The 12,203-nt window shown below is 41.2% G+C and overlaps 1 protein-coding gene across 3 annotated transcripts in view; it reads right to left on the reverse strand.

The window, feature by feature from the left end:
* The window catches only part of ADAMTSL1 (ADAMTS like 1), a 288,623-nt gene extending 277,703 nt beyond the window's left edge, over nt 1-10,920 (reverse strand). For all 3 annotated transcript variants that reach the window (XM_058168823.1, XM_058168822.1, XM_058168821.1), the window contains exon 1: nt 10,697-10,920. In XM_058168823.1, coding sequence (XP_058024806.1) covers nt 10,697-10,753 — 57 coding nt within the window. In that variant the 5' untranslated portion in view covers nt 10,754-10,920. The remainder of the gene's footprint in view (nt 1-10,696) is intronic.
* Nucleotides 10,921-12,203: the final 1,283 nt, after the last annotated feature.

Raw genomic sequence — 12,203 nt, forward strand, 5'->3', positions numbered from 1 at the left:
GTATGCAGAGAAGAACGATGAAGACGGTGAAGGACTTGGAAACTAAATCTGTAAAGAATGATTAAAAGAACTGGGTTCATTTAGCCCAGGGGTCTGCAAACTTGGCTCTTTTAAGACTTGTAGACTTCAACTTCCAGAGTTCCTCAGCCAGCAAAGCTTAAGTCTTAAGTCTTAAAAGAGCCAAGTTTGCAGACCCCCGGTTTAGCCCAAATAAAAGAAGGCTAAAATGATGGCAGATTTTAATTATAGGAGGAGAAAGGAGTATTTTATATGTTCGCTGGTTTGAGTTCCTTATAAAAGCAATGAAGGTCATATAAAAAACCGCTTAACACATAAACCAATAGCTGTTACAATAATATTTGCTACTTGGCATAGTATCTTAGTCTGGTCTATCTTGTAAGGCTGACAATTGCTGAGAAAGCGGCAGATATCTCAACTGCATGTTTCCAGAAGCCTTTTGAGATCCGGATCAATGATGCTGAAACCACCTGTGATTATTTGATGTGTTTATTAATGAGAGAACTGTTCTATTTCCCCCATCTATTTGGATCTTAGCATGGTTTAACTGGGAGAAGAAATACGAAGGGTCCGCTTTCTGACACGGAAATATTTATGCACAAATGAGGAAGTCAGATTGGTTAAAGCGTATGTGAAGGCTGGATCCATAAATTCAGAGAAAGCCTATTTCTTCTTTGGAGGAGCAGGATTTAGTAATATGGTTTGTCTTTGGGTGCCTTTGTTTACATTTTTTTTCTTTATAAAATGGACATGATGGCAACTGGAAAGTGATGTAAGAAGACATCTCCTTCTGCCCTCTGCAATCCCAATCCAGATCAGGCTCCACATACTTGGTATTTGTACATGAGAAACATAGGCAGACGTAGGCTCTGTGTGTATCCTACGGTGGAGGATAAAGCCCCTTCTCTCCAAATTGCAGTTCCAATTCAGTTCAGTTTCTACACTGATTATTCCTTAAATTAAGGCAAGTTATGAGAATAATGCCATTCATATTTGGCCCTGATAGAATATGATCAGTCCAGTGGTGGATTTCAAATTTTTTTACTACCGGTTCTGTGGGCGTAATGTGGCTTGGTGAGCATGGCAGGGGAAGGTTACTGTAAAATCTCCGTTCCCTTCCCAATCCAGGGGAAGGTTACTGCAAAATCCCCATTTCCTCCCAATCAGCTGGGAGTTGGGAGGCAGAGAATAGATGGGGGCAGGGCCAGTCAGAATTTTTACTACTGGTTCTCCGAACTACTCAAAATTTCTGCTACCGGTTCTCCAGAACTGATCAGAACCTGCTGCAACCCACCTCTGGATCAGTCCCAAGTCCAACAATGCACTTCAGGAATGAATGGGAACATATGCACCATGGTTTCCTATGACTTTTTTTTTAAGTTCCACATGGGATCTATGAATACTTCTTCTAGATCTCCTTGAGGAAACAACCTATTAATTCAAATGTAACAAATCACTGTACGGTTCGTTTAATTTATTAACCTTTCATTATTTTAGGGTTCCAAAATAAGGTTTTATTTTTACAATATATTTAACATGTATGCTATGTACATTATAATATAATGAACAATGTCAATGCGTTTCCAAATGTAGAGTTGTTCATGGGCACAAAAAGGCAATTGATAATTCACTTCCCAAGTAGCTAAACTCAAAGCATCCCAGAAATACTTTCTGTTCTCATGCTGCATGTCGAACCCCTTGTTTCCTTCCCCGGTCCAATCTTGTGCCTTAGTAAAGACCAGTAAAAGGGCAACTGACCTTGGCAAAGACTCATGGCTGCTGCTTCTCATGGTCCTCTTGCTTCTAATGCCTTCTTATCCAGCTGTGGATCAGCACTATTGTAGTTCAGTAATTCAGACTGAATCTGCCATAGTCTACTAATTCTTTTATGGTTGTTTTTCAACCCATTGCTCATGGGGGGTTGCTAGGTCAGGTCTGACTCACCCGGACGAGGAATAGCAGTTTTAAGCAGACATCAAACATGGCAGTGTCATGGTTGCTTCTCAAACTCCCTCTTTCCCATTATACGTGTGGTAACAATGACACAATAATTTAACTCCACTTCCAACAGAGAAGAACTGAGTAGCATTTTACCACTATAAGATCAAAGCAGAACTGAAGACTTCTTTGAGACTATCTCAACTCCTGATGGGAGCTCCTATGTAGTCATTTCAGCACAGTGGGTGTTCTTCCAGGTCTATTCTTTCAACCTTCCAGTCTAAGCTTTCATTCCTAGTGGTTTCCCATCTAGTTTGAATTTGCTTAGCTTTCTCCAAAATCAGTCAATATTGGCTAGATGTGCGGCTTCCACAAAAAAGACTGGGGTGTCTACAGGATCTGGTTGCCCAACCCCCTTGTTTACACTTGTTAGCCTGTCTCTTATAAGTTATATCCTGCCCACCCAGTGGAGTGATAGAAATAACATTCCTCTGAACTTGATTGACTTTTGCAAAGCCAAGTAATTTTGACTTTTTTAAAAAAAAATATTAAATTCTGCCTTTGTTATTATATAGGTAACGCAAAGTGGCAAACATACATAATACTCCTTCCTCCTCCTATTTTTCCTACAAGAATGACTTTGTGTGGGGTGGGCTGAAAGAATGACTTTGTGTGAGCTGGGCTGGACTAACTGGTCCAGAGTCACACAGCCAATTTTTGTGTCTAATGTGGGACTAAAACTTACAGTTTCCTGGTTTCTAAACCAACATCTTGACTAGTGGTGGGTTCCCAAATTTTTTACTACCAGTTCTGTGGGTGTGGCATTGCTTGGTGGGCATGGCAGGGGAAGGATACTGTAAAGTCTCCATTCCCACCCCACTGCAGGGGATGGTTACTGCAAAATCCCCATTTCCTCCCAATCAGCTGGGACTTGGGAGGCAGAGAATAGATGGAGGCGGGGCCAGTCTGAATTTTTACTACCGGTTCTCCGAACTACTCAAAATTTCCGCTATCAGTTCTCCAGAACTGGTCAGAACTTGTTGAAACCAACCTCTGATCTTGACCACTTCACCAAATTGGCCTTGGGATTATGACTTAGTTTATGATTAAAGTCTGTTCTTAGCCTTTAGGTCCCAACCAATCTCACAAAAGAAACATGTCAGTGAATGACGGATCATGACAGTTCTCAGACTTGCTCCAATTCAGAAGTGTGTGATGGGCCTGGAGGGGAACAACTAAAGCCTAATTGGAATTTAGCAACATGGCAGGACATTTTCATTCCACCCGCTCTTTACTTAGTAAAGAATAACTACTTGCAAGTAACTTAGTAAATCTTTCAGTGTTCTGAACCAACACCTAGAACACATTTCTTTTAGAATGCGGGATATCTAATGTTTATAAATATAATTGAAGCTTCCCTGATACTACTGGAGTCACACTAAAAACTAATGCTTGAAATACTATGACACTCTGAAAGAGCTCCATGTTCTCCCATGGGGCCAGCTTACTTCTGGCTCATAAATATTCATTTTTAAGCATGAGACACATGAGTCTGGTAGCGTTTGGAGGCAGTCTGCCTTCTCATTTGTGAGACTCTTGCTTTCTCCAATCTCCCACTGCCGGAACTTGGAGATGTGGTAGATTTCACAGCCAACCTAAACCTCCATCCTTCTTAGTTACTTTCAGTTAAGCTTCACAATTATTTCTAAAATGCTTTATTCTTCCGTTTTATAGGCAACCTTTTATCAGCAAACAAGATCTTAATTCTCGGAGTCAGTTGCTAGTTAGCTTAACAATTCCTCTAAAAACTGTCTCTCTTGATTTTCCTTCCTTTTCTAAATAACGAAAATTGAACTTTTGCCTACAAACCTAGTTGCAGCTGTATGTTTGGCCAGTTCATCCAAAATTGTGAGGTGCTTGGAACGCACACCTGGCTGCTAATAGTCAGTGTCGCACCCCAATCTCTGCATTCAATGGGAATGTATATGCAACAATCCAATTTTGAATGGATGGGAAATAGCCAAATATATGACATGTCCTTGGAAGCCCAGCAATATAATTTTATTGTCTTTCTGGACAGAGTGCGGTGAGAGCTTTTTTGAGATCTCCACAACTTGCCATCTCTCAAGGGACAGGGCATTGACTGAAGAACAATTTTTGCACTGGAGTGAGAATTGCTTCATACAGTTCCCTGCCCTTTCTCAGGGTTCTCAGGTGTGAAGATGATCACCTGGTCACTTTCAAACTGATTTGGAGAAGTTGAGGGAAGAAAACAACAAGATACTGCATAAGGTAAAGGTAAAGATTCCCCTCGCATATATGTGCTAGTCATTCCCGACTCTAGGGGGCGATGCTCATCTCCGTTTCAAAGCCGAAGAGCCAACGATGTCCAAAGACATCTCCTTGGTCATGTGGCCGGCATGACTAAATGCCAAAAGTGCATGGAATGCTGTTACCTTCCCACCAAAGGTAGTCCCTATTTTTCTACTTGCATTTTTTACGTGCTTTCGAACTGCTAGGTTGGCAGAAGCTGGGACAAGTAACGGGAGCTCACCCCGTTACGCAGCACTAGGGATTTGAACCACTGAACTGCCGACCTTTCAATTGACAAGCTCAGCATCTTAGCCACTGAGCCACTGCATCCCTATTAAGATACTGCATAGAGGCACTTTAAGAGTTGGAAACATGGGCTATCCATAGGCCAGTTCAAGAGGAATAGATTGAAAGAGAGATACACATTTAGATGGTTAGAAGGCACATTAAAAGTGTCGCTATAGTACAGGTAGTCCTCAGCTTATGACCACAATGTATAATGAACACATACAACATATTCCTCCCTTCCGATGGAAGAAACTGTGATGGGTTGTAACTCCTTGAGTGAATCCTTTGTGGGAAAAGTAGATTTACTGCATGTGTATGAAATGATTTTAGCATCTCACCATTTAAAATATGGTTTCTCTTTTACAAACTGAGCGATCCCAGAGCACATCTATAAATGAAATATAGGGATCCCAACTGAAATAATTCTCCCTCTGTACATCTAAAAATATGTATGAATGCACATAGATAAGAACTGTGGAAATTTTGGAGAACTGTAGGGCTGGAATGATTATCTACAATGAATCAGAGCTTCTGCAAAAAGCTCTGAAATGTCTGTTTATTTAATGTTCTCTTCATCCTATTTTTTCTTCCAGGGGTTCATGGCGGTGTATAAGCAGCTTAGGCTGGGAGACAGTGACGGGGTCAAGTCAAACAATGAGTTTAACAGCTTAGTACATACTTGACCCTGTCTTAATAGATTTGTGTTTTACTCCTAAAGGCTATAAAAAAGATTGATCAGCAATGCTGAGATGGAAAGGATATTGCCCTTCACTCTCTGCTACATACATACATACATACATACATACATACATACATACATACATACATACATACATATATATCCCAGAATAGGAAAATAAGCCTTCAGAAACTGATGAACTATGATCCCAGCAGCTGTAGTTGCTGTGGCCAATGGAAAAGGGGATTGATTTTAGCAACATCTGCAGGGTCATAAGTTCCTAGGCTACAGGACAGAAAAGTCATGCTGCCCAGAAATAGTAGTTTTCCACAGATTGCTAGAATAATTCAATTCTTTGACCTTCAGTCTCTGTGAACTGACTCACAGAGCATTTTCTCAGGCTCCCAATTGTAGCACCTAAGTCATAGTACATAAGCAGGAACATGGAAAGGAAAAACTGAAGTCCTTTCCTCTAGACACCCCCTAAGCTCATCCTGGGAAGCCAGCCATATAACCTGTCTATCCAAAGCTGGTTCTTCCCTGCAGGCTGATTCACCCACTCAGCAATTCTAGTAAGTAGCAGGATTCAAAAGAAGTTATAAAACTTCCCGGATTCTTGCAGGAAGAGTCCATTGTAAATCCTGGCCACATTTCATTCTAAGGAAATTCAATGGCAAACATTTCACCAAGATAAATTGTCAGGGATGAATCAGATCTAGCAATAAATAAAGAGACTGATTCAAGAACATTGTTGGTCATCTTTCTTCTCTGTTAGGTTCTGGAGGCCTGGAACTGGGCATCAATTTTTGAGCGTGTTAGTTTGGCTTCATCTTTCTATTTTTTAATGTCTCCCAGTAATTCGGAGTAATGTTATCTCAGGTGCATTATGGGAGAATAAAAAGGGGCTCAACTCTATTATTCCCATTTCCACTTGATGTGCCATCTTAAAAGAGTCTTTCAAATGATTGTCATGCCAAGTGTCAGTAATAGGCTAGAAGTTATAGCAGTTGAAACCATACTTCCGGGGGGCACTAAATTGGAGACGGATATCTTGGGATGATAAGATGCAGGTGAAAGTCATTTTCTCTATGACTTCACTTATTTCTTTGCACATAAGTAGCTTATATTTGCTTCCTGCAAAGCCACACCTTTACAGGAATAGCAACCTTTGAAGACACAGCTATACATTGACCAAAAGAGAAATAAAATGCCTACACTTTCTGTATGTAACTTAATACTGCACTGATTTTGAGATTATTTTAAATGGGGAAAGCTCTGCAGATATGTGTAATTTATTCTTTACACAACTAGGGGTTTTCACTACATATTTAGAATAGAACAGAATAGAATAGAACAGAATAGAATAGAATAGAATAGAATAGAATAGAATAGAATAGAATAGAATAGAATAGAATAGAATAGAATAGAATAGAATTTTTTATTGGCCAAGTATGATTGGACACACAAGGAATTTGTCTTGGTGCATATGCTCTCAGTGTACATAAAAGAAAAGATACCTTCATCAAGGTACAACACTTACAACACTACTCATAGGGTACAAATTTAACACTTAATGATACAACACTTAATGATAGTCATAGGCTACAATTAAGCAATCAGGAAACATACCTTAAACATATACCTGATTTACAATAACAAGCAGAAAGAATCATTTGCCACATACACACAAAATAACCACTAATCAATTAACTTCTTAATTTTGCCCTCATTTATAATCTCCTTTTATATCAAAGAAACATGCATATTTTTAGAGGAGTGTTTTTCAAACTGCATTCCGTGGAACCCTAATAGCTAAAAAGGTTCATTAGAATACAGCCAATTTTTATTGTTAAGAACTTTTCTCCTTGATAAGAGATTCTGAGAATATGTTTTTTTTTTAAATAATAGATTCCCTGCCCTGAAAAAAATGAAAAAATCCTGCTTTAAAGTTCTAGTACTTTTTAAAAAGAGTTAAATCCACTTCACTACTTGGTATAAATTATGATAGCATTAACATATAGTGCATAACCTTTGGCAATAAAGATGAATGCTTTTATTTTGATGAATAGTGGAGAAGACTACCAAGACATGTTCTGAAGATAGTTAAATCATGCCAGTTATTCCAGTTTGTCCTCAGAGTTAAAAAAAAAAAGGAACAGGGCACCCTTCCAATTAATATAAAGCAGGAACTGGGCTAGATGTCCATTGTTGAGATGCAATTAAGAAATCCTAAATCTTTTCTGGACAGCAGCTCATCTCTCCACAAACTCCCACAGTCTGTCAGCAGTTTATCTGCTAGATCAGGGGTCTCCAATCTTGGCAACTTTAAGACTTGTGGACGTCAACTCCCAGAGTTTTGCTGGCTGAGGAACTCTGGGAGTTGAAGTCCACAAGTCTTAAAGTTGCCAAGGTTGGAGATCCTTGTGCTAGATCACAACTTATGGGTAGGTTTAGTACCTTTCATTCATTCACCCATATTATACTTCAAAACTTGTGTTCTTGCTGGATTAAAATTGGCAATCCAAGTATATTCGAAATAGAACAGATTATCTATGGGGTCCTTGGTACTCTTTGAGCTTCGTGGTTTTCTTACAGATGTTTTATTACCAAACTAGGTAACATCATCAGTGTTCCTCATGATGTTACCTAGATCAATAATGAAACATCTGCAAGAAAACAACCAAGTTCAGAAAGCACCAAGGGTCCCACAGTTCAATTCTGAACTACAAATATTCTCTTCCATCAATACAGCATCTTCTCATGAGGGAAGATGAAGGCGAATTCATCTCCATGTTGCTGCGATTAATTGGGGAGAGGGATGTGACGTAAAAACAAAACAAAACTCCCAAGGATTTCTGGAAACCATACTCAACTTGTGAGCAAGAAATACACGTGTAACCATTAAAGGATATACAATACTACATAAATTGAACAGAATAACAGGGTTGGAAGGGACCTTGGAGGTCTTCTAATCCAACCCTCTGCTCAAGCAAACAAACAGACTTGAAATCCTGGGATTAGAAAACTTACAACTCCGTCGACTCCCGACATGACCTGTGTTTAACACACAAAATCATCTATAGCAATATCCTTCCTATAAAAGACTACTTCAGCTTCAATCGCAATATTACAAGAGCAAAAAATAGATTCAAGCTAAATGTCAACCGCTTCAAACTTGATTGCAGAAAATATGACTTCTGTAACAGAGCTGTTAATGCTTGGAACTCACTACCTGACTCTGTGGTCTCTTCCCAAAATCCCAAAATCTTCAACCAAAAACTGTCAACTATTGACCTCACCCCATTCCTAAGAGGACTATAAGGGGCGTGCATAAGAGCACAATAGTGCCTACCATTTCTGTCTACCGTTCCTATTGTTTCCTTCATTATATCAAATTAATATTATTGATGCATATTTTTACTTATATATTTTCTTCAATACATCTTGTTTTATCTATGACAATTGTTTGTGTATACTGTTGTGACACACAAAAAAAGCAGGAAACCACATACCATTTCAGACAAATGGTTGTCCAAACTCTTCTTAAAAATCTCAAGCGATGGAGTACCCACAACTTCTGAAGGCAAGTCGTTCCACTAATTAATTGTTCTAACTGTCAGGAAACTTCTCTTTAGTTCTAGGTTGGTTCTCTCCTTAACAGAATAACAGAGTTGGAAGGACAACACAAGTCCTTGTTAGACATAACCCAATTTCTGCTGAGGTTGCAGGAATGAAAACATTCTTCACACCAAGAAAATGGCCCACTGGAGTTCTTGTACTGAAAACTCATTCTATGTACCTTAAATGTTCTCTTGTGTGCAAGTGCAGGGCCAGTAATGGTGATAGAACTGAAGCTAATTACAGTAGTGGACATTGGCTAAAATTAAAACAGCCTTCCATAGCCACTCACCCTCCAGATATTATGTTAAACAGCATTTTTCTTCATATAGAGCAACAGTTCCCAATACGGGGCCCATACTTCACAGGGGGCCAATTTGATTTTTAATGGGGGCAATCTGAACATTGTTTAAACCAAGTTAATGGCTTTTTAGGCTTCCTCCGCGTGAGTAGAATTTACTTTTTTGAGTAAAGTAAGAATTATATGTCATGTGGGGGGGAGCATCAGGATTTTAGAGATGCTTAGGTGGGGCATGGCCCAAAAAAATTTGGGAACCACCGATCCAGAGCTAATATTGACCACATTGGTTGTGAATGATGGGAGCCGCAGTTCAGGACATTTAATAAGCAGAAGATTAGGGAAGGGAATTACTGAATAGTAGCCCAATTCTGTAGCCCAATTTCTATAAAGAGAAATTCCAGTGAAGTGAATTTAAGAATCCAAATGACTGCAGCCAACTGAAATGATATATGATAGTGCCGTCATTAAGAAAGTATGATCCTCCATAACTATGAAACAAACCCACGAAACCCACGAAGCTTACTATGCTTAATTCGCATTTGCACATGCTTTTTTTCCCCTTCAGAATTTGCTCCAAAAGCTTATGGTAGGTCTCTGCCAAGTAGCTTCTTTCCCCTCCTCTCGGCCATTAGGAAATTCTAATTACAAGTTTTTTACCTGAAATATATTGTTTCATCATTCCCTCCCACAACAAATGAACCACATTTGTTTGCATTGGAAATTATATTAAAACACATCGTGGGGTGGCTGCATTGGAAATAAGGTTTGGAGATAAGACAATTTGGTGTCCCTCACAAGATTATTCCCAGGGACACATTCATTTCCAAGAGCAGACGGGGGTATCATTAGAAGAAAGCCAAGTTACTGAAACCCAGATTTCTCTTCTGCTAAGGTAGGGCACCCTTAAGATCAAGAGAGGACTTTTAGCTAAAAGTTTGCCTTTCCAGCAGGAACCTTCCTTAACTTTGCTGGAGAAGGGGAAAAAAATGCCCTGCTTTCCCTCCTAACGCAGTGCTGGGGGGAAATAGCTGGAAGATAGACAGAGGAAGGGAACAAAAAAAAGGAGAAGAATTAAATTAAAACCCCGCATCTCTTGTCCCGGCCAACCAGCAAAAAATGTCATTGTAATGTATGCCGCTTAGCGTACATTTCAAGTGGCCATAAAGTTAGATCTAAGTCTCAAAAGTCTAATCGTTCCCAGCACTGCTTCGGCGCGGCTGGTTTCAAGAGAAACTTTTTTGGCTTTCAATTCCACTCCAGAAGTCGCTCTCCGCAACGCGCGTTCGCGAAAGCCTGCCAGCAACGCCCAAGGGGAGTCCACCGGCGCCTACTACTATTATTATTATTATTATTTTTAAAAGACCGGTGTTCAGCTGGCACCTCTCAACGGGACCCCGCGACAATTTTTCCAAGAAAGCGTTTCCAAAGGTAGCACCGCTCGCCCTCTACCCCACTCCCCCAGCACACACCCCCCACCTCCCCCCAGTATTGGAGTCCTTCTCTAAGCAGGATGCAAGAGAGTTGGAATAAGCGCCTTTTACCAGAAGCAAAGAAGCCAGGAGAAAAGCGCTGGCGGTTGCCCGGCGGCAGTAGTCCATGCTTGGATCTCCAAGTCTGGCAGGCGCGCTGGGGAAAGTAGGCGATTGCCGCGGCCGGCCGAAGACTCCGCGGCGCGCTGCTTGTCAAGGCTCGAGCTCTTAACGCTTCAGCCGCTGCCGATCAGCTTCCATCAAGCCCCGCTCGCTCTACGTTTCCTGCCTGGAACTGGGCGAGCGGGAGAAGCGGGCAGGCGAAGGGGGGCAGAGCCGATCTGCACGGAATCTATTTTCCGAACAGGCAGCCAGCCAATCAGGCCTCGGCTAATCAGACATGCCGAATAACAAAAGGGAAAGGGGGTCCCGGCGAAGAATAACGGGAGGGCGGAGGAAGAAAGGGACTGGGGTGGTGTGTGTGGGTGTTGGGGGGGGGTGTTAGAGGAAAGGAGCGAGCTCTGCTGCGGATCCCGGGAGGATCGGATCGTTTATTTCGCCCAACGGGAGCTGCGAAGGTGTAGAAGTTGCGAAGGGAGCTGTTTCTTTCTTTCTTTCTTTCTTTCTTTCTTTCTTTCTTTCTTTCTTTCTCTTTCCTTCCTTCTTTCCTTCCTTCCTTCCTTCCTTCCTTCCTTCCCTCTCTCTCTGTTTTGTTTTTTTTTGCCTGCGCATTATTCCGCTCAGAAGGCGACTTCATCAAGGTCAATTTAGAACGTCTGTATATGGGGACGCCAGTCGTTACAAGCTGGAGATTTTCCAGTAGGGTAGTAAAAAAAATCCATCCCCGTTAATGAGCTTCTGTGCTTTTTTTTTTTTTTTTTGGCAAGCATCAGGCGTTGGCCAAACCGTGGCAGATCGGCTCAACCAGCCGCTGGAAACTTGGCCAAAACCTTCACAGTTGTCACTTTGTTTGGGGTTGAAAAGGATCTCCCCACCTGCACGCATGGACGCACCCGTGCATGTTTTTAAGGGCTGGGGACCGGAGGTTAGCTCAATAATTCAAACCGATGGTCTTACTCCTTATCAGGGTGGCAGAAAAGTAGGCAGTTTCTAGAGAGCCAATGGGTAGGGCAACCAATTTCCCAGACAGGTGTTGCTCTCCCTTTTAGAAGAGGTCAAAAAAGTCAAGATGGCAGCCACTCTCATGGTAGAAGCGCCACCCTTTGTTTTTACAGAATACAACACACATATAAAAGGATGAGGCTTCAATCACATGGTTATATGCCGCCACTGTGCAAGAGCTGTGGTGGCGCAGTGGTTACAATGCAGCATTGCAGGCTAACTCGCTGCCAGGAGTTCGAATCTTACCAGCTCATGGTTGACTCAGCCTTCCATCCTTCTGAGGTTGGTAAAATGAAGACCCAGATTGTTTGGGGCGATATGCTGACTGCTAAGTAAACTGCTTAGAGAGGGCTGTAAAGTACTGTGAAGTGATATATAAGTCTAAGTGCTATTATGACCATCCTGAATTTTTTTGACACAACTTCCCATAGGAGGGACTGAAGCAAAGGTTGTAGAG

This window comes from Ahaetulla prasina, chromosome 2 (genome assembly GCF_028640845.1).
Source record: "Ahaetulla prasina isolate Xishuangbanna chromosome 2, ASM2864084v1, whole genome shotgun sequence".
NCBI classification, from domain to species: Eukaryota; Metazoa; Chordata; class Lepidosauria; order Squamata; family Colubridae; genus Ahaetulla; species Ahaetulla prasina.